Here is a 21925-nt window from a genome sequence, read left to right on the forward strand (position 1 = left end):
TGGTCCTTTCCTCTCCCTCCTAGAACTCCAAGGCCAAAGGGTCCCCTAAAGGTGGGAGCTCTGAGCCAGGGGCGGGCACTGCCGTGGCGTGGGGACCTCCCTAACCCTGCGGTACCCACAGGGCTACATGCAGCCGCTGAAGCAGCCCGAGAACTCCTTGCTGTGTGACCCGGCGCTGGTGGACGAGATCTTCGGCCAGATCCCTGAGCTCCTGGAGCACCATGAGCAGTTCCTGGAGCAGGTGCGCCGCTGTGTGCAGACCTGGCACGCACAGCAGAAGGTGGGGGACCTGCTCCTGCAGTCGGTGAGTGTCCCTCCTGCCCCCCCTGCACGCCCCAGCCCTGGGCCGGGGGTGGGAGGCTTGGCTTAGCTACATGGGCTGATCCTGAGCCCAGCCCCAGCTCCTGGCACTGCCCTCCCGTGTCCTGACCCCGAGTGGATGCAGAGCCCGACCACGTCCGAAGATGGAGGCTGGGCCTCCCCCGGGGACCCATCTGGTCTCGCCCTTTTCTCCATTTTCACCATCTGAATCAGTGTTAGGCGCTTCTGTGCTCAGCCGCTGTCCACACACTATGTTGATCAACAACTCCGCGAGGGAGTTGCAGTTATTCCCAAGTTTAAAGCTGATGGTGGTGGTATCAAGAGAAAAAGGAGAGACTGGAGCAATAGGACAGTAGGGAGGGCTCTTGCTCTGCATGCAGCCAGTCTGGGTTCAATTCCCAGCATCCCATAGGCTCCCCCAAGCATCGCCAGGAGTAATTCCTGAGAACAGAGCCAGGAGGAACCCCTGAGCATCACTGGGAGTGTCTCAACAGTAAGAAAGAGAGAGACAGAAAGGAATTTGAGTAAAGTCAGTCAGTAAGGGGGTGTTTCACCCCAGGTCGCCTGGTCCAGCACACTCCACCCCACCCTGCACTGCATTTCACCACAGGCAACACCTTTCCCGGGAGCCTTCTGGGATCCCACAGTAGTGTTAGGATTCTGGAAGCCATAGAAAAGGCATTGACTTTTCTGAAATCCACCAAAAGGGGCCTGACTGACAGTACAGTGGGTAAGGTACTTGCCTTGCAGAGCCAGGAGTAAGCCCTGAGCATCACCTGGTATTCTGTACCCAATACTTCCTCCCCCCCCCCCCAAAAAAAAAAGAAATCCAACAAGAGGGTAGAAAGAGGGGCAAGGACCCAGATTTGAGCCCTAGCCCCATGTGGCCCACCCCAGCACTGCCAGGTGACTGCTTGGTGGTCCCCAGCATCACCAGGCTGAGCACTGAGCAGTCCAGCCTGGTGGGTATTACTGGGAGTGGCCCCCCAGGACCCCTGAGCACTACTTAGAAATTCCCAAAAAATTTTTACAAAGAATGCAAAAGCAAAACTTATAAACATGTAATTAAGTGTCTGTAGAGCTAACATGCCATTTTCAGTAATTGTTCAATTTAGTGCTTTTAAGAATATAATTACACTTGAAAAATTTTTTTCTTTCTGTTTTTGTATTTTGGCCCACACCCAGCAGTGCTCAGGCCTCTCTCCTGGCTCTGTGCTCTGCTGGGGTCACTTCTGGCAGTTCTCTGGGGACCATATATGGTGCCAGAGATTGAGCTGGGGTCGGCCGTAAGCAAGGCAAGTGTCTTAATCTCTGTAATATCTCTCTGGCCCTCATTTAAAAAAAACTTAAGTTACGCTTTGTTATTCAGCCAAGAATTCCCAAGTCTGTGTGATGACTGATAAATCATAGCTAAACCGAGTAAGCAAACTGAGCATTAACTCAGAGCCAACTCATTGCAACAGCAAAATTATAAAACTCCTTCCAAAAGTCTTCCTAGCTGGGAAGAGAAAGCGTCTGTTTCTGTGGGCTGTGGGTGTGTTTGGGGGGCCGCGGTGGTGTCTGTTGGCTTTGGGCCTCAGGTCTTAGAAGGGTTCACTCACCTCGGATCGGGATGCCAGCCCTCAGCCCCTCTGCATCTCAGCCCCAACCCCAATGTTAACTGTGATGCAGCAGGAGCCCTGGGCTTGAGAGGGGGCATTGAAACCCACCCCGTAAGGGGCTCCAGTCCTGCCGCTGCCCCTGAAGCGTACCTGAGGGCAGGAGCAGAGGAACACAATGGCACTTTAAGAGATTCGGAAACCAGAGAGGACCAGAACCATCACCTCAGGTCCACCAGTGGGTTGCTCATCACCAGTGGGTACTGCAGAGACTAGAACTGGGGGGCACCCACTTTTAGCCCAGTTGTCAACCAGCTAGTGGGTATCAGCATCCCCCACTGGGGCCCTGTGTGTCAGGAGAAGCCAAGGCCATGTGCAGTTCTGGGCACAATGCCTGGGCTGGCAGGGAGTGCTTCCTGGAGGAGGCAGACATGGAACCAGCCGTGAGGACGGGTGAGATTTGAAGGCAAGAGGGGCTTCTCAGGGAGGGAATTAGGTGAGCAGAAGCCCCCGTGTCTGGAATGAGTCTGCCAGACTGGAGGAAGGGGAGGGAAAGGCCTGGCAGGATTCAGCAGGTCAGCGAGCAGGGATAGAAGTGCTGGCAGCCAGGAAGAGGCCTGTCAGACCGCTCTGGCCTCCAGCCACGTGTGTGCATGTATGTATGTTTTATGTATATGCATGTTATGTGTATTCATGTGTTCACATTTGTGGCGTATGTGTGCATGTGTTATGTATGTACATGTATGTGTTGTGTGTTTGGTTGTGTGTGTATATATATGGTATATGTACCTGTATATATATGTGTGTGTGTGGTATATGTACATGTATATGTGTGTGTACACATGTGTGTACTTGTATGTGTGCATATCAGTGTGCACATGTGCATGTGTGTGCATAGTTCCATCCACACGGAGCCCATGCTCTGGCCTTTGCAGACTGTGTCTTGTTAAATTAGAGGGAAAAGATTCTGACTGGCATGATCAGTGGAGACCAAGAGAGTGAGACCAAGAGAGTCCCCAACCTAACTCTTCCCCCACAGTTCTCCAAGGACGTCCTGGTCAACATCTATTCCGCCTACATTGATAACTTTCTCAACGCCAAGGATGCCGTGCGTGTGGCTAAGGAGGCCAGACCCGCCTTCCTCAAGTTCCTGGAGGTACTGTGGTCTGTGGCCAAGACCTGGGCGGGACCCCACCTTGGTCGAGTTGCGAGGGTCCTCTGGGGCTCCCACCCTAGTGGCCAGTCTCTGCTGTCAGACCGAGCCAGAGGGACCCGTTGAGGACTGGCCCTGAGCTTTGCCTCAGCTGCACGCCGTTCCCTCATGGGATGACCCACCCCTTTCTGGGTTTCAGCAAAGCATGCGGGAGAACAAGGAGAAGCAGGCGCTGTCTGACCTCATGATCAAGCCTGTGCAACGCATCCCACGCTACGAGCTGCTGGTGAAGGTAGGTATGGGCTGGGGTGGGGGGCACTGGGGAATGGGGGGGGGCACCGCAGCCCCCTTGGCTCTCAAGGTGCCTGGAAAGGAAGTCTGCTCTGGAGGCTGCCCCAAGCAGGCCCGTGTGGTCACTCTCGCCCCCCCATCCCCCCTCCACCGCCCTAGGACCTCCTGAAGCACACTCCTGAGGACCACCCAGACCACCCCCTGCTGCTTGACGCGCAGAGGAACATCAAGCAGGTGGCCGAGCGCATCAACAAGGGCGTGCGGCACGCTGAGGAGGCAGAACGGCACGCACGGGTGCTGCAGGAGATCGAGGCCCACATCGAGGGCATGGAGGAGGTGCGCCCCCTACCCTGGCCAGCACCGCATCATGGCTGCGTCCCCCTCGCCTTGCCCTCCTCATGAGGGTCAGGGTGCCCCCCCCCCCCCAGTGGCCCCAGACGTGACAGTGCCACAGGAAGTCATCTGGGGAGGGACCTGGCCCTGGGAGTGGTCTCCTTCGTCTCTGGGGTCTGGGCAGAGATGGAGATGAATGAGGCACGTCCCCAACAGTCTGTCCCCCAACCCACAGCTCCAGGCCCCATTGCGGCGCTTCCTGAGGCAAGAGATGGTCATTGAAGTGGTAAGAAGTGCCCTGGGGTTTCCCCAGAATCCCCCTTCCCCCCCCCCCCCCCCCCCCCCGCCCGCACCAGCTCCGCCTCCCTACCACCCTCCCTGCCGGGACACTGACCCTGCCTCTGGGCAGCTGCCTCTTGCTCCCTTGGGCCTGAACCCTGCCTCGGCCCCACAGAAGGCAGTAGGCGGCAAAAAAGACCGGTCGCTCTTCCTCTTCACCGACCTCCTGGTCTGCACCACCCTGAAGCGGAAGTCAGGCTCCCTCCGCCGCAGCTCCATGAGCCTGTGAGTGACCGGGCCGGGCTGCGGGGCTGGGCCGGGAGGAGCCGTGCTAGGAGCAGCCTGGCCAGACCACCCCCCTGGGCTCCCCACAGGTACACGGCCGCCAGCGTCATCGACACGGCCAGCAAGTACAAGCTGCTGTGGAAACTGCCCCTGGAGGACGCGGACATCGTCAGAGGTAGTGCGGGCGCAGCGCCTGGCCACTTCCGTCCCTGCAGCCCCCGGGGGAGCAGGGGCCGGGCCTTTGAGCTGCGGCCAGGCTGACCGCCTTCAGGCCCTCACATTCCACCCAACAGGAGGGCGGGTGGCACCCCCAGAGCCAGGCCAGCCCTAGCCCCTGACCTGGGTGCAGGCAGGCTGACATTGGTGATCAGCATTGATCCACGGGGGCCAGCGCGATAGTACAGTGGGTAGAGTGTTTGCCTGGCACGTGGCTGACCCGGGTTTGCTCCCTGGCACCCCATATGGTCGCCGAACCAGGAGTGATCCCTGAGCACAGCATGGAGTAAGCCCTGAGCATCGCTGAATGTGACCCGAAATAAACCAACAAAACCCACACTGATGCCCAGGGTCTCACCTGAGCACCCATGTTAGAGGGTGGGGTGCCTTCTGTCCCAAAGATTCTGCACAGGGAACAGAGACCCCCCTCAAGTAAGTCCAACCAGAAAGATGGTGGAAAGGGCTGAGACTGGAGTGTGGGCCCCAGGAGGGCCACCTGCGTGTGCGTGATGATGTTCCTGGGTGCCAGCCTCTTCTCTGTGGCCCCTGTGGTCCCTCCTGGCCTTTCCTGTGTCCAGGCTTGCCCCCTTGGCTCCCTTCCAGCCTAGGTACTCCGGGATCTGCATTTCTTCTCCCGCAGCATATGAGTGGGGTGGCGACAGGAGTGAGGCCCACAGCCTGCCCCAAGCTGCTTCCCAGAGTGGGCAGGGGGCAGGGGAGGTTGCTCAGCTGGGCCAGGCTGAAGGCCCCCTGCGGAGACACAACCAGCACTGGGTCAGTCCATCTGAGCACAGGCCAGAAGGAGAAATGTCCTTCAGGCGGGCGTCCAGGCATGGTCCAGTCAGCTGTGCAGGACAGGGGCAGAGGAACTTGGCGCCGGGGGTGAGATGGGGCTGGTGGCATTTCCCATAGAGGAGCCGGGAGAGCCCTGGGCTCGGATGGTCGCTGAGGGTCCACTGCTGCCTGATGGGCCTCAGTTCAGGCAGTGCCGGCTGGGGCGGGGTGCTGAACCATCAGATATGGGGGTAGCCATCAGATACGGGGAGGAGCCGGCAGATATGGGGGTAGCTGTAGATATGGAGAAGAGCCATCAGATACAGGGAGGAGCAGTCAGATATGGGAAGAGCCATGAGATATGGGAGGAGCAGCCAGATACAAGAAGGAGCACAGAACTCCCAGCGTCAGCTCATCGTTTCCTTCTTTGTTGGAACAAGTTCCTCGGTCAGCAGATGTGCCAGCCGGAGGCTCCACGCGCCACCGCACAGGCGGCGTCAGCTGCAGCGGGGCCTGCGGGGCCATCTGCTGTTGATTCAGGCCCTCTCCCGACACAGACGCGTGCATGCACACACACCATGACTCACATCTCTCACACGCGCTCTCTCCTGCAGCCCCGTGGCTCAGAGCTGGCCGCGCCTTGACACCAGGCGGGGCTTTCTCCGTGAGCTGCTAGTGGTGGTGGGAGGCTGGGGCCCTGCAGCCCTACATTGTCAGGCCTCCCCTTGCTGCAGGCTGTCGTGTGTCCCCGGAGGTCTGTGGGGTGCGTCTGTCTCTGATGGGCGTCCTCTCTCGCCACCAGGGGCGACTCCAGCCACCAACAGGGAGAACATCCAGAAAGCCATCAGCCGCCTTGACGAGGACCTGAGCACCCTGGGCCAGATGAGCAAACTCTCTGAGAATCTCACATTTCCCCACCAGGTCTGCGCTGCTCCCCCTGACTTTACTGGGGGGGATCCCACGGCATTGTCTCTTGCCTGAGCAGGAGACACCTGTCACTGACCTGCCTGCTGAGAATGGTGGGGTTGGGGATGGGGGTATGGCGAGGACCTGTCCCCGTCTCTACCGAAAGGGCATCCAGGCCACCTCTTGCTAAGGCAGGGGTGGGGAGAGACAGTCCGTGTCCTGTCTGAAGGAAGGGAAGGGGCAGCAGGCCACATAGGGAGCTGGGGCTGAGGCCGGGTCCATCCCGCAGAGCCTGGACGACGCACTCCGAGACCTGTCGGCTGCCGTGCACCGGGACCTGTCCGAGAAGCAGGCGCTGTGCTACTCGCTCTCCTTCCCGCCTACCAAGCTGGAGCTGTGCGCCACGAGGCCCGAGGGCACCGACTCCTTCATCTTTGAGTTCCCGCACCCTGACGCCCGCCTCGGCTTTGAGCAGGCCTTTGATGATGCCAAGAGGAAACTGGGTAAGCTGAGCCCGGCACTCAGAACCTCCTTGCAGAACCTCCAGGAGGTGGGCAACGGGCAGTGCCTTCTGGTTGGTGGTGATCAGGAGCTGGAAAACCCGGGACTGTGGGCGGCCAGTATGCCGAGGCTCTTTGGGGAACAGAACTTCTCCAAGGTCTCCCGGTTGAGAAGAAGGGTCAGCCTAGTCGTGGGGGAGGGGAGAGGGATCCCCGTTGTGGGTGAAGCGAGGACCTCCTGTATTTGCACACACAGAGCAGGAAATGCTGGTGATTAGGGCTGGAGCGATAGCACAGCGGTAGGGCGTTTGCCTTGCACGCAGCCAACATGGCCGACCCGAGTTCGATTCCTCCGCCCCTCTCAGAGAGCCTGGCAAGCTACCGAGAGTATCTCGCCTGCACAGCAGAGCCTGGCAACCTACCAGTGACGTATTCGATATGCCAGACACAGTAACAACAAAGTCTCCAATGGAGACGTTACTGGGCCCGCTCGAGCAAATCGATGATCAACGGGAGGGCCTTACTTTACTTGGGTCTGTGCCTTCAAAGAGGCTCAGAGACTCCACTTCCTTCTGCATTTGGGCATATTGATGCCAGGGTCTAGCAAGTTATAAGGCACAGTTACCTCCTCCCTCCAGAGACCCCGAGGGGCAGGAGAGGAAGGCAAATGGGCAAGATTAGGACCAGGATGCTAAACTGCCTGTCTGTCCATGCATCTGTAGCGTCCAGCAAAAGCTGCCTGGACCCTGAGTTCCTGAAGGCCATCCCCATCATGAAGACCCGGAGTGGCATGCAGGTGAGCGCAAGCGCACCTGGCTCAGGGTGGACTGCTTTCGGTGGCTTTTGCCATGTAGAAGGTGACTGTCCTGAACATGGCAGTTGCCTCCAGCTCTGTACATGGGTGTGGACACTTGCCGTGGGTGGGAACCTGCAAAGGCTTACAGTGGATCCACGTGTCTGGCATGTGTGCCTGGACAAGTGTGTGGATAAGGACAGAGGCCACCCCCTTTTAGCCTTCCTTACACTCACGCACAGGGAGGACCCCATGCGTGAAGCTCCCGCACACAGGCGTTGGGCAGCATCGCGTGTATCCGTGTTTGCAGTGGGTTGAATCTGCATGCGAGGCGCTCCCTTTCCTCTGTTGGCTCCCTAAGACTTGCTGGCCGGCCTGGGGTGTTGGGGGGCAGGAAGCAGTTCCCCTCTTCATCTCGCTCTGCTTTTGGTATCCTCTGTAGTTCTCCTGCGCAGCCCCAACTCTGAGCAGCTGCCCTGAGCCCGCACCCGAGGTATGGGTATGCAACAGCGATGGTTACGTGGGCCAGGTGTGCCTGCTGAGCCTGCGCTCTGAGCCGGACGTGGAGGCCTGCATCGCTGTGTGCTCGGCCCGCATCCTCTGCATCGGGGCGGTGCCCGGCCTGCAGCGTGGCTGCAATCGGTGAGACGCTAGGAGTGGGTAGGGCGGCAGGATGGGCCTAGGCTGGGGGCCTGTGGTCCAGGTGGAGAACGCACCTGAGAGCGCTTCGTGCTAATATGGGCGGAGTCTCTGTGGCCAGGGGGCGGGGCTTTGGGCGGGACCAGGGTGTGGCCCGCGATTGGCTGCTGGTTTGGGGGCGTGGTCAGGGCGTGCCCCCCCGGTGGGCGGGGCCTCGGGTAAGCCCTGCATCCCTTTCCCTCCCAGGGAGTCCTTACAGAGGAACCCCGCAGAGCCAAACTTGGAGTCCGCGGGACCAGAACTGGACGGGGAGGCCGCTGATGAGGAATCAGCTCCGCTGGCAGAACCAGGGCCCCAACCCTGCCTGCACATCTCCATTGCTGGCTCAGGCCTGGAGATGGCCCCAGCCCCCACCGAGGGCGACCCCCGCCCAGAACTGGTGCCCTTTGACAGCGACTCGGACGATGAGTCTTCTCCCAGCCCCTCGGGGACCCTGCAGAGTCAAGCCAGCCGGTCCACCATCTCCTCTAGCTTTGGCAGTGAGTGCCAATGTGGGTCGTCAGGCAGGGTGGACTTCCCAAAGGAGGGGGCAGTTGCACAGGCGGAAGGGTGAGAAGGGACTCCACAAGCAAAGGCATGGACCTCAAGGCCAAGCACCAAGCAGTGGGCCTGGGCCATGCTACACAGCAAGGTGGGCAGGGGTCGAATGCCAGAGACCCTGAGGGCAGTGAGGCAGTCAGGATGGACCCCAAATCCTGAGACCTCTGGAAGGGCGAGTTTTAAATAGTTCAAGGGCTGGTTCCTTGGAGGCAGTGAATTGGGGAGGGCCGGGTTAGCACCGGCCCCTATGTCATCCAGTCCCGGTCCTGAACGGATGTGACAGCCTCAGGGATGAGAGAATCAGGGGTCGTACTGAGGGGAGACTGAGGCAGAGAGAGAGAGTGCGCGCGAGAGAGAGCAGGTCTGCAGCCTGGCAGAGAGGCATGAGGACAGAGACTTCTGTCTCCCACAGACGAGGAGAACCCGAGCTCCAAGGAGGCCACCGCTGAGACCACCAGTTCTGAGGAAGAGCAAGAGCCGGGCTTCCTGCCCCTGGCGGGCCCCTTCACCCCCGGCGGGCCCTGTGGCACCGGCCCGATGGACGGGCGGGCCCTGCGCCGTTCCAGCAGAGGCTCCTTCACGCGGGGCAGCCTGGAGGACCTGCTGAGCGTGGACCCCGAGGCCTACCAGAGCTCCGTGTGGCTGGGCACTGAGGATGGCTGGTAGGTGCAGAGCGGGCGCCAGGGACAGCCTCAGAGTCCTCTGCTCCCTGCTGGGGCAGTGATGCCGCCCTGGAGCAGCAGGAGGCTCAGGGTTCGGCCCCGCGGGCAGGGACCAGCAGGGAGAGACGGGGGTGAGCGCAGGGGCCGCGTGCCCGGCGCTCGTCACAGCTGCACCCCGACCCACAGTGTGCACGTGTACCAGTCCTCCGACAGCATCCGGGACCGCAGGAACAGCATGAAGCTCCAGCACACGGCCGCCGTGACCTGCATCCTGTAAGCCTGGGGCCACCCCCATGACCCTGCCACCGCCACTCCCGCCCTTGCCCCGGCCTCTGCTCCCTCCTTCCTGTGGCTGCCACCGGCACTGGCCCTTGACTTTGGGCAAGTCCGGCCCCGAGAACAGGGTGGGAGGGGTGGCCCCGCTCTAGCTGGCTGACCGCCCCCTGGGGCCAGGTGACCTGCTCAGGTGTCCTGAGGCCTCTGACGGGGTCTTGTCGCTGCCTAGCTACCTGAACAACCAGGTGTTCGTGTCTCTGGCCAATGGAGAGCTGGTGGTCTACCAAAGAGAAGCAGGTGCGTGTCCCTCGCCCTCCCCCCAGACCGCATGGTGCCCCTCACGGATGGGTGCATGCTCCAGAGCCCGCTGGGACTGTGCGTCTGTAGGTGTGGCCTTGGGCCACCTCCCAGCCTGCCTTGAGCCTGGCTGTCCTCATTCATATGTGGGGCTGTCAGGGGTGAAGTCAGATGCAGGACTGAACTGAACCCACTCTTTTTTTTTTTTGTCTTCTTCCATTTATCCCATTCCTTCCCCCACCTTCCCCACCCCTCCCACCCCCCACAGGCCGTTTCTGGGACCCTCAGAACTTCAAGTCAGTGACCCTGGGTGCTCAGGGGAGCCCCATCACCAAGATGGTGTCTGTAGGTGGGCGGCTGTGGTGTGGCTGCCAGAATCGAGTCCTTGTCCTCAGCCCTGACACACTGCAGCTGGAGGTACTGGGGGTGGGGGCAGGTCAAGGATAGAACTGGGGGGGCTGGAGCAATAGCACAGTAGGTAGGGCGTTTGCCTTGCACGCAGCCAACATGGCCGACACAGGTTCGATTCCCAGCATCCCATATGGTCCCCTGAGCACCGTCAGTAGTGATTCCTGAGTGCATGAGCCGGGAGTAACCCCTGAGCATCGCTGGGTGTGACCCCAAAAAAAAAAAAAAAGGACAGAACTGGGTGTGCCAGGCCCATGCAAGATAAGACTATAGGGGACATATAAAAGTTTCAAGAGGCCAGAGTGATAGTCCAGTGGGTAGGGCATTTGCCTTGCATGCTGCCAACCTGGGTTTGATCCCCAGCATCCCATAGGATCCCTCAAGCACTGCCAGGAGCAATTCCTGAGTGCAGAGCCAGGAGAGAGCTCTGAGCATCGCCGGGTGTGGCTCCAAAACAAAAAGAATCCACCCTTACTATCCCCCCAAGAGGCCAGTGGTTCAGCTAGAACCCTTCAGGCTTTGAGGCCGTCTGGTCACTAGTTTCGGGGGGGGAAGGGCCTCTCCTTTTGGATCCTCAAAGACTGAGAGCTGGGCGTCTCGATGAACTGAGCCTGGAAAGGCTGGTCAGTCAGACCCGGCCGCAGGTCCTGGGGGCGTCCTAGAGGGGCTTGTGGAGAGTAAAGAGGGCAGAAGGGGCTGGGGGACCCGCTGCAAGCAGGTGCATCCCTGAGCAGGGACCCTGGAGCCACGTGGTCCCCCAAACACTACTGGGCCTGCTGCCCGAGAACCTGGGGCCCGGCAGCTTCTGGCGTGACTCCTCAATGAAAGAAAGGGCAAAGAAAGAAAGGGCAGGGGAGCCCGAGAGCTGGTCTGCAGAACCGAGCGACCGGAGCACTGTGAATCTGAAACCTTCTCAAGGGTTAATAACACTGTAATAGTAAGAATATTGAAAATCACACCACCTAAAATAAAAATTTTGAAACCGGGACTGGCATTTGCCATGCACGCGGCTGACCGGGGTTCGATTCCCTGCATCCCATATGGTCCCCTGAGCACTGCCAGGGATGATTCCTGAGTGCAGAGTCAGGAGTGACCCCTGTGCATCGCCAGGTGTGACCCAAAAAAAAAAATTTTGAGACGTTGGGGAGGTGCTGTGGGATGGACCCTGGCAAAGCATAAGGCCTGGAGGAAAAGGTCGGCCGTGCCCTCATCTCCCTCCCCCTCTCCGTCCCCAGCACACCTTCACCATCGGGCAGGATTCCAGCCGCAGCGTGGCCTGCATGGCGGACTCCAGCCTGGGCGTGTGGGTGACACTGAAAGGAAGTGCCCATGTTTGCCTCTACCATGCGGAGACCTTCGAGCAGTTGACAGAGGTGGACGTCACGCCGCCGGTGCACAGAATGCTGGCAGGTACTAGCCGCTGCGGCCACGGTGCCCACCCCAAAACCTGGGTGGGCCGGGTCTTGTGGCGGTGGCGGCGGGGATGGGCCCCAGCTCTGGTCTGTCCCCCACCCAGGCTCAGACGCCATCATCCGGCAGCACAAGGCCGCCTGCCTGAGGATCACGGCTCTGCTGGTGTGTGAGGAGCTGCTGTGGGTGGGCACCAGTGCCGGCGTCGTGCTCACAATGCCCACCTCACCCGGCTCCATCAGCTGCCCCCGGGCTCCCCTCAGCCCCGCCGGCCTGGGGCAGGGACACACTGGCCATGTCCGCTTTCTGGCCGCCGTCCAGCTGCCGGATGGCTTTGACCTGCTCTGCTCGACCCCACCGCCTCCCTCAGACACAGGTGGGTTGGAACACCCCGCCCCAACCCTGGGGTCCCTGATACGAAGGTCGGGGCTCCCCACTATCCCGGCAAGGAGGGCTCAAGGGAGGGAAAATGTGACACAGAGCTGGAAGTGTCATTTTACTGGAAGTAGGCAATACAGTCAGGAACCAACTCAGATTTGTGTGTGTGTGTGTGTGTGTGTGTGTGTAAGAGAGAAAGAGACACTGAGTTAGAATATACCACAGGAATATACCACAGGAAACAAAACAACTAGAAATGATGTAAGGGCAGGAAGCAAATCCGGAAGCATTGTCTAGAGCAGGAAATAGAAATAACACCAGAAAACAGAACCGGGAGCATGGAGGAGAGAAAAATGGTCTCTGAGCCTTAGAAAGTGAAAAATGCGAGGAAATGATATACAGCGAGAAGGACACAATTAGCAAAGTCTTGCTTGGTCGGGGCAGGAAGCCGTATTCCCTAGAGTCAGTTGGGGAAAGCCCGAGGGCCTCACACAGGAGCCATCTGGGTGTAGAGAAAACCTGAGCCCTTGGCCCTGGGGAGGGCTACTGGGAGCCGGAAGTGAGGACCTGCACTGGGACCCAGAGGGAGAGGATATGGGGTGGCCCTGGGCTATTAGGTCATTGTTGACTGTGACTTAGGAGGGGAGGTAAGAAGCCCTGGAGGGCCAGGAAGTGGACATTTCTGCCCTCATAGGAAGTTCCTGGCCGGCAGGAAGTGAATCCCCCACAGGAAGCAGCCGTGTCTCTCCTGTTTTCGGGGGTATGAGCATAGAGCATGGTGTAGGACAGGGAAGCCTCGGGCCCCCAGCCTAACGGGTCCTCCCCTGCCACCCCCCAGGCCCCGAGAAGCTGCCGTCACTGGATCACCGTGACTCCCCTCGGCACCGAGGCCCTGCATCAGCCCGGCCAAAAATGTTGGTCATCAGTGGAGGGGACGGCTACGAGGACTTCCGCCTCAGTGGCGGGCCCGGGGGCAGCAGTGAGACTGTGGGCCGGGACGACAGCACCAACCACCTCCTCCTATGGAGGGTGTGACCGTAGCCCCCGGGGCCCAGGATGTGGCCACCCACCCACCCTCAGCCTGCTTGCCTCTGCCTTGCCCACACACAGACTCTGGCCAGGAGTGGTCCCCCTTGGTCCTCTCCCAGCCTTGCCGAAGCATTCCTGATGGATTCCCGCTGGCCAGCTGGGCCCAGGACTTCCCCGACCTCTGGCTGCTCCGGGGCTCCCGGTTGTGAGGGGGCTGTGGGGCGCACGGGCTGCCCAAGACCTCCGTCCCTGGAGCTTCTACCAAAGACACGGCCGGGCCCGCACCCCACGGGGCTGGGGAGGGCCATGTGCAATATTGGAGGGTTTTCTGGGGGCAGCGGGAGGGCCGAGGGACGGAATCCTTTCCCGTGTACAGTATTTATGTTTCTTTTTAGATGTGTACCTTCTCAAGCACTTATTTATGCAGTGGCCTGGGGCAGGGGGTGACTTGAGAAAATGGCAGAAGGAAAAAAAAAAACCCTATTCCTGCTCTGGGGATTGCCATGGGACCCTAACCCAGACTTCCTGGAGGGACCTAGACCCTCTCACATCCGTGTGTGTGTCTCTGTGTGTGTGTGTGTGTGTGTGTGTGTGTGCGCACACACACACATACACACATGCACACACACAAACCCAATACCCTCTTATTACATCTGCGTGCATGCGTGCACGCACACACACACACACACACACACACACGCATACACACATGTTCAGGGCCCTCTAACACTGCCGCTTAATGTACGTGTCCCATAGCCCTGTCCTGAACAGAACCTCCAGTACCCAGAGCCAAGGACCAAGCCACGTCCCACCCCAGACATCTAAGACAAGATGGTAACTATGGAGTGGGTGGGCATAGCCTCTGATGAGGGGGGAGGAGGGGCTGGCAGTGCCTTTAGTGGTCTCCTGGATTGGGCCCCGGACAGGGCCCTCTTGGGGCCCTGACTCTCCCCCAGTCTCCCCAGCTCCCGCCCCGTGTCTCATGCACTGGCACAAGAAGGTCACCTTGGGAGGGCGGGCTTAGGAGCCCCTCCTTCCCCTCACTCAGACCACTGAAGTTTTCCTCACACCCCTCCCTCGAGGGGCAGCTCGTCCACGAAGGACGCCAAAGGCAGGGCTGGCGGGAAGCTGGAGATGGCCTCCGCTTTGCACCCCGGCCACCCCAGACGGCAGGGAGCCAGTGTCCAGCCCCTCGCTTCTTCAGCTGTAGTTCCAAAGGTCCTGTTTCCGATGGGGTTGGTTTGGTTCTGGTTCTGTTTGGGTTCGTTGCGGTCTAGATTATGTTTCTCTTGCTACCAAACAGTCATGTATTAACTTTCCTTGGATGATGACGTCTGATGAGTCAATAAATAGAAACACCAAACGCCTGCTCCCCAGCGGCCTCCCTCCTGCCACCACGGTCCGGGCAGAGGGGCAGCTCGGAGGCCCAGGGTGTGCTGACTGCTGCTGGGTGGGCCACGGGACGTTCTCTGGGCTCTTCAGATGAGGACTTGCATTTGCTTGGCGCTTTGTAACCAGAGCTGTGTGCGCGGATCTTTTCCCTCCGAGGAACGTAGAGAACACAGCGGAAATGATCTACGTGTCGACACACATTCCTGGGCTGCCCTTAGCTTCCGAGTCAGAGGGCCTGGAGCAGGGCCTGGGCCTCTGAAACTGACTGACCAGGCACCCCCCTGATCCCCTGGGAAACCAGGCTCTCCAGCACAGTTTCACGGAGGCTGGGCACTCTTAACACAGGCCAAGCTGGGTTCGGGACCAGGGGCCAGGAGAATCCGTGTTTGATTTGTGGTCCAAGAGCGGTCACTGGATCAGATGCCAGGACCTGGGGCTGAGTCCTGCTGGGACCAGGGCCTGCGGGACCAACAGTGGAGCGCCGGGAGTTATCCACCTCAGCAGAACGGGGCTTGCTCAAGCACGGCCCAGTCCAGAGAGATTAAGATACAGAAAAGGCGCTGCTGGAGGGCTTGCAGGCTCAGGCTTTGCGAACTGGCACATGCGCCTCTTGGGCTGACTGTTGCTTTGAGAGGAGCCTGGGCACCTCCCCACAGTGGAGGGGATGCTTGCTTTGAGACAGAACAGAAAGGCGCCCTTTGCCACCATGTCGCCCCAAGACTAGGGAAAGGTGTCGTGTCCCCGCTGAGTGTCCATTTCCTCATCTGTCTGGGACTTGGATGTGCCCAGCCCTGCGCCCTGAAATAAAAGGGGGGAGTAAGTTAGTGGAGGCGAAACCGTGGCAAGAAGCTGCCGCAGAACATGGTGGCCCAGATGTGTGAGGCAGAGGGATGGGGGGTTTCCCACCCCAGGAGCCCGGATCTCTCCACCTTGGGTCCACAGTTTCCTTGCTGCCTGCAGGGTCTCCTTCCTGTGTCCATGCTGCTTCTTCCAGCCTCTCCCACTCAGTGTGGGCCCTGGACCCACTTCACTTAGCACCAGTTTGCACCACTCTTGGTTTCCAAAGCTGAACCTCATCTCTCTCCCTCTCTCTCTCTATCCTTCTCCCTCTCTCCCTCTCCCCGCCCCCCTCACCCTCTCTCTATTTCTGGGCCACACCTGGCAGTAAGTTTTCAGGGCTTACTCCTGGTTCTGCACTCAGGGATCACTCCTGGCAGGCTCAAGGGACCATATGGGATGCTGGGGATCGAACCCAGGTCAGCTGCATGCAAGGTAAATGCCCTCCCCACTGTAGCCCCTGGGCCTCTGAGCCTCATTGTTTTCTCAGTGCAAGTTTCTCCATAGGAAAGGGGCTGTTACTTAGCGACTTCTAGGACATCACCAGCCTGAGGCCAGGCACTCAAGGAGAAGGTCCTGGATGAGCAGCTGTCCGCAGCAGGTCAAGTGACTCTGGGAAGAATCGGATCCTCTGGAGCAGGGATTTTTGTTTCTGTTTCTTTGTTTTGGGTCACACACAAGTAGCTCAGGAGCTGCTCCCAGCCTGTGCTTCTGGGGCCTCCCAGGGTGCTCAGGGGACCATGTGGTGCCGGGAATTGAACTCGGACCCCCTGCATGCGAAGCTGCACTCCAGCCTCTTGGGGTGTCTGCGGCCCCAGATCAGGACTCCCCAGACATTTTTCACTGCAACCACTTTTGCCTGATACAACATAGACGAACACTGCCAGAAACGCCCTGGATTTGCTGCTCATTTGAATTAGGAAACCTTTTCCAGTTGCCAAGTTTTTTCACAACTTCCATATTTGACCCACAATTTCAATCACAGAAACTTGGTTTAAATCATGGGCTTTGCTACCTCGGCTACACATTATAGTGATGTGAGGGGCCCGGTCCCATCCAGACCAACCCCATCAGAACTCTGAGGGCAGGGTCCAGGGGTTTGTTTTGGCTTTTTTTTTCTTGGTGGGGGCGGGGGACGATATTGGTGGGGAGGTCCAGACTATACCTTGAGGTACTCGGTATTCCTGGCTCTGTGCTCAGGGGTCACTCCTGCTGGTGCTCAGGGGAACATATGCTGTCTAAACCAGGGTTGGCCTTGTGCAAGACCTTGAACTATCTCTTGTACTATCGCTCTGGTCCCCCAGTTTTATTTAAGATGCTTTTATTGCTGTCTAACATTTGCACAGAAAAGTACATAAATCATTAGCGTGCAGCTTGAATTTTTATGAAGTGAACACACCCAGATAAAGAACAAACATCACCATAAGCTTCCTGTGTGCCCCTCCCAGACTCTGATTCTGCCAACCAAGATACAGAATTGCTGTGGTTTCTAACTTCACTGCCAGGGACTGAACCCAGGGTCTCTCCCTTTCACTATTTTTTTTTTTTTGATCCATGTCCTATAGTGCTCAGGGTTCCTCCTTTCTCTGTGCTCCAGAGTCATTCCCCATGATGCTCAGTGGGCCAGAGACCAAGCCCAGGCCTCCTGCATGCAAGGATGCACTCCAGCTCACTGAGTTATCTGTGTCTATTTTTGGGGGGATGGAAGGGGGGACACATCTGTTAGTGCTCAGGGCTTACTTCTTGAATCAGTTCAGGAATCACTCCTGGCAAGGTTCCGGGGACTATATTAAGTGTCAGGGATCGAACCTGGTTTGGCAGCATGCAAGGCAAGTACTCTATCTGCTGTACCGTCTCTCTCATCCCTCTGGCCTTTTTTTTTTAAAAGGGACCCAGAGAGGCCAGAGTGATAGTACGGTGGGTAGGGTGTTTGTCTTGCACACAGCTGATGGGGGTTCAAGGGTTCAATCCTAGCATCCCATATGGTCCTCTCAGCCCTGCCAGGAGTGATCCCTGAATGCAGGCCAGAAGTAACCCTTGAGCATTGTCGGGTGTGACCCAAACCCCACAAAAAATAAAAGGGACCTAGAAGCTAGTCCCACCAGTGATGTGAGCCTGACCATTTAACGCTGCAGACTACAACTGAGGGCTCTCAAGGGGCCACAGGTGCTGGGGACCCACTTGTGCCTCACCCAGACTTGTGCTCCACCCCTTTGAGCTATATTCCTGGTCCCAGAACTGCTGCTTTAAAGTGCCTACTCACGACTGACCATGGAGTTGGAGGAAGTAGGACTTGGGCTTGTTGGAAAGAGGGAAACCTTGGGCCAGAGATAGTACAGGGGATAAGGCACTTGCTTTGCATAGGCTGACCCTGGCTTGATCCCCGGCACCTACATGGTACCCCATGCATGCACCTCCAGGTGTGATCCCTGAGCACGGAGCCAGGAGTCACTCCTGAGCACTGCTGGCTGTGTCTCCCTACTCCCCAACCCCCAAACTAGAAAGAAAGAAAGAAAGCGATGAGTACAAGCCAGGGCAGAGAGGCAGAGGAACCGGGATCAAAGGGTTCAGAGTGTAGGTCTGGCTTCAGCAGAGCAGGGAGTGGACAAGGCCGGAAGTCTGCACATGAGCTCCCGCGGGGGGTGGGGGTGGTTTGGGTTTTGCTGCCTGCAGTGCCTGACATACATCAAACGCTCTGTGTGTGTGGGATTAAACCGAGAGAATTCCGTGAGACGCCATATCCCTGTCTTGAATGTCACATCAGCCTCCCCCACTCTCATTTATTGTTCGCTGGCAGAGACCATCTCCTTAACCTCCGGCAGACTGGCACCATAGGAGCCTCCTTTTAGGACCAGGAAATTAAGGTTCAGAGATTAAATGCCTTCCTCGAGTTCACCCCACATGGCTGAGATTACTCTGTGCTACTGGTGGAGAAGAGAAAAGAGCCTGGATGGGGGGCTGGGGGAGGGAGCAGAGGGCAGTGAGAACGCAGCCAGACACACGCGGGAACCCTCCGGCTCGGGCCCTCAGGCCAGTCTTGGGCTGGAGGTCCTGACCTCCAAGGATGCAAGCGTCAGGGCCATCTCCTCTCCATAGGAGTCTCCAGGTGGTCCCTCGGGCTAGGAGCAGAGGACTCAGTTTAGCAAGACCACCTACCTCCCGGGGAAGATGAGACCCAGAGAGGGATGGGCATGTCCCTGATGTCACACAGCAAGGCAGCACAGAGGCTGGAGGAAGGAGATTGGGGTGTATTCAGGCAGGATGGCTTCCTGCGATCAGAAAGGTCAGAGAATAACCCTTAGCCCAGGAGACACACGTGGGATTGACTGCCTGGGTGGGGTGATACCCTTTGCATCAGGGTGGAACCCATGCGTAGGTCGAGGACTTGGCAAAAGAGCTTTAAATCCGACTAAGATTCGGGCTGAGACCTTCCAGTTAGAGACCAGAGGTCTGAGCTGAAGCCTCCGTCCCGTCCTCCCCTCACGGGGCAGGGTGGACCCTGGGTCAGATCTGCTGCCCCTCTGGCTCCAGCTCACCTCTAGGTGTCCTTTACATCTTTCGCATTCCTGCCAAACACCAGGTCTTTCTTCTGTCCTCTCAGACCATAAGCCACAGGCCAGGCCGCAGGAAGCAGCAGGGGGAAGTGCTATTTTGGGCCCATTATTGCCAAGAGGAGTCCTGCCCTGCCAGGACAAGCCAACAGGCGTGCCAAGCTGGGTCAGGGGCGGAGGCAGGTCTGAGCTGGGGTGGGAGACAGGAGCTGGCTCCAGGGACAGGTGGGCCAGGCTTGGTGTGTATGTTGCAGATGTGTGTGGGAGGGAGGGGGGGCGGGGTGGGGGACATGGGGAAGAGGGCTGTGGGGGAACGTCCCCGAGCCCAGCAGCCTAGAGGACAGCAGTGATCTGAGCAGATATTCACAACACCCTTGGCAGATACCTTTGCCCTCTGAGAAGTGAAATTGTTTGCTCAAAACCACACCGTCTGGCAGTGGCAGGATGTCCTGACCCCCGTGGGTGTCCCCTGAGCCTAGTTCCAGGGTGGTTCCTGATCCACCCGTCTGGAATAAAATGTGGCTTGAACAGGTCCCTGGTGAACCCCAGCTCAGCTACGCCTGACCCAAGATGGGCCCCTCTCTTGGCCCCGTTCCTCCTTAGATCAATTGGCCCAGTCCCCTGGAGCTATGGCACCCGTGTAGGAGAGCCCACCTTCCCGGGCTCAGTTGGCCAAGGGCAGGGCACTGACATTAAGCCAAGCTCCACTTTCAGCTTGGAATTGCAGGTCAGCCAGCAGAGGGCGCCACCATTGCTGGGCCCAAGCTCCAGAGGCCCACATCGGCCTAGACCCCGCCCCGGTTGTCAACTGCAACCTTTAGGTCTCTGATCCTGTGGTTCAGGGTCCCCACATGAGCAGGACCGTAGAGGGACATGAAGTCCCTGCCTCTGCCTCGCTATCCCAGTTCTTCCCGGTTTCCGAGGGCCTTGTGCCGGCCACCTAGATGGCCTTCTCTGCATTTAACTCCCCTAACTACCATGAGGGTCAAAGGAAACGGCCTTTGAGGTCTCTGAGCTCCGGGATTATAACACGGAGGTTTATTTGGTACATCTGAGATGCCACGAGTATTAAAGGCTTGTGATTTCAAGCGTCCTTTGTCCTGTGGTTCTCCAAGCCTCATAAAAAAAAAAAATCTCCCTAATCTCTGCTGTGGCTTCCATAGCTTCTTCCCTCTCTTCCTGGGAGCAGCGCAATGCTCCAGACGCTTGAGTAGCAGTAAATAATAATTAGTCTCTTCCATAACCGGAGGGAAGGGGATGGGCCGTGCGGGGGCTGTGGTTCTGGGACACCTGACCGACCGTCTTGCCGAGTCCCAAGCCGGAGCCAGACCCGCTCCAGCCCTGCAGGCTCGCGTTTCCCTCCTGCCATCACCCTTCTGCCCCAGCCAGGTCAGGAAAATCACCCCCTGACCCAGGAGGAGCTGGCCCAGCCCTCAGACCACCAGTGTGACAACGGAGAGGAATGGGCCAAAGTCTCGGAGAGCTGGTAGTAGACAGGCCAGGGCCCTCTGCAGGAGGTCTGACTAATGGCCAGTGCTCCTTAGTCACAGAGCAAGCCCCTGACTGGTGCATTGAGCAGTGCGTGAACCGCCAACCCCTTGAACTAACTCCAGAACTTGGAGGTGGGCTGAAGCAGGTCTCCTGAGGAAGAAAACGTGTACGAGGCTGGGGACTTGCCTTGCACGTGTGAAGCCCTGTGTTTGTTCCCTGGAAGTGGGGGGGGGGGGGAAGCAAACAAAAAACAAACAAGCAAGGAAGTAAGCGTGGGTGTCTGGGCTCCCTCAGTAAGTCTGATGTGGGATGGGGGCCCCCAGCAGCATCCCTGTCCCTAGTCCTGGAGGGTCCACGACATGAAAGGGTTGGAGCAATCATCCAACTCAGCCTCTGGAATCTGGAACTCCCCCACCGCCTCCACACACACACACCTGGGCAGGGCCAGGGACATGGAAACTCTTCCTTTGTTCCCTCCCTCTGCAGAGCCCAGTTCTCCTCCTGGAATCTCCTGGGCCCTGGGGACCTGACCTTCCCCAGCCTCATTCCCCTGAAGCTCAGGTTCTAGGACCGTTTAGAATTCTCCACCCACCCCTGCAGAGTAAACATTTACTTTCCTCCACCCTCTGTCGTGCTTATTCTCCGGTGGCAGTCGGACCTCTGCCCCCAGCACAGGATCTTCTCTGCGGAGTCTCCTCCCAGCCCCGTCCTCCAAGGAGGTTCCGCTTAGGGCTCCCCTGACTGGTACTGAATGGGGCGGGGGAGCCGCTGCGGAGCTGGCGCCTCCCGCCCACGTTGCACAGTCCCGGGGCACCCCGGGCAGAGCCGGGGATACAATGGAATCGGACTGTTGTGCAACCCAGCTCTTGTCGCTGCTGGAACCCCTAGGGCAGGCAGAGTGGGTACAGCTGGTGAGCGACGGGGAGGGCGGGAGTTCACCTGCCTGCAGGAAGGAGAGGACCCTGTCCCGGGGAGACTGAGCGGGAAATGGGTCCGGGCACCAGAGCCGGACTGCAGCTGCGCACTCTGCAGGGCCCATGAGATAGATGGGCTCCCCTTACAGACTCGCCTTCACCCGGGCCTTTCCCTGGGTGAAGGTTTGCAGGGGGAGGTGCGGGGGAGAGATGACGGGCACCTGGGCATCACGAGCAAGGCAAGTGAAGTTATTTTCGCCTGACGCTAATACCCAGGAGGAAAACGAGACCCAGGAAGGGGCAGGGAAGGCCCCCGAGGGCACTGTCAGTGGGGGCAGGTCTCCGAGCGGCATGCACCCCCTTTCGGGTCGACCTCGCAAGGTTCAGCTCTGTCTGCCGGGGCCGCCCCTGCCGCGGGACTCGTGCAGTCCCCTGCAGTTCCCTGCAGTTCCCGGGCCGCGCGCGCGAGGGCGCCGCGGAGCAGCCGGCTCGGGCGGCGGGGGGGGGGGCGGGGGCGGGGCGCGGGCCGGGCTCTGACGCGAGGGGCGGGGCGCGGGCCGTGACGCGCGGGGGCGGGGCCGCGTCGCCCGGC

General features: G+C 59.0%; 1 protein-coding gene across 1 annotated transcript in view; it reads left to right on the forward strand.

Annotated features, from left to right (window-relative positions):
- ARHGEF17 (Rho guanine nucleotide exchange factor 17) overlaps positions 1–13724 on the forward strand; it is a 55361-nt gene extending 41637 nt beyond the window's left edge. The window contains exons 3-21 of the mRNA XM_056116006.1: positions 122–304; positions 2959–3075; positions 3272–3364; positions 3523–3699; positions 3932–3982; positions 4151–4260; positions 4350–4435; positions 6053–6171; positions 6446–6659; positions 7379–7452; positions 7892–8091; positions 8335–8627; positions 9101–9350; positions 9537–9623; positions 9856–9923; positions 10192–10340; positions 11567–11741; positions 11848–12117; positions 12958–13724. Of these exons, the coding sequence (XP_055971981.1) occupies positions 122–304; positions 2959–3075; positions 3272–3364; positions 3523–3699; positions 3932–3982; positions 4151–4260; positions 4350–4435; positions 6053–6171; positions 6446–6659; positions 7379–7452; positions 7892–8091; positions 8335–8627; positions 9101–9350; positions 9537–9623; positions 9856–9923; positions 10192–10340; positions 11567–11741; positions 11848–12117; positions 12958–13154 (2913 nt within the window). The 3' untranslated portion in view covers positions 13155–13724. The remainder of the gene's footprint in view (positions 1–121; positions 305–2958; positions 3076–3271; positions 3365–3522; positions 3700–3931; positions 3983–4150; positions 4261–4349; positions 4436–6052; positions 6172–6445; positions 6660–7378; positions 7453–7891; positions 8092–8334; positions 8628–9100; positions 9351–9536; positions 9624–9855; positions 9924–10191; positions 10341–11566; positions 11742–11847; positions 12118–12957) is intronic.
- Positions 13725–21925: the final 8201 nt, after the last annotated feature.

This window comes from Sorex fumeus, unplaced genomic scaffold (assembly GCF_029834395.1).
Source record: "Sorex fumeus unplaced genomic scaffold, SorFum_2.1 ptg000030l, whole genome shotgun sequence".
NCBI classification, from domain to species: Eukaryota; Metazoa; Chordata; class Mammalia; order Eulipotyphla; family Soricidae; genus Sorex; species Sorex fumeus.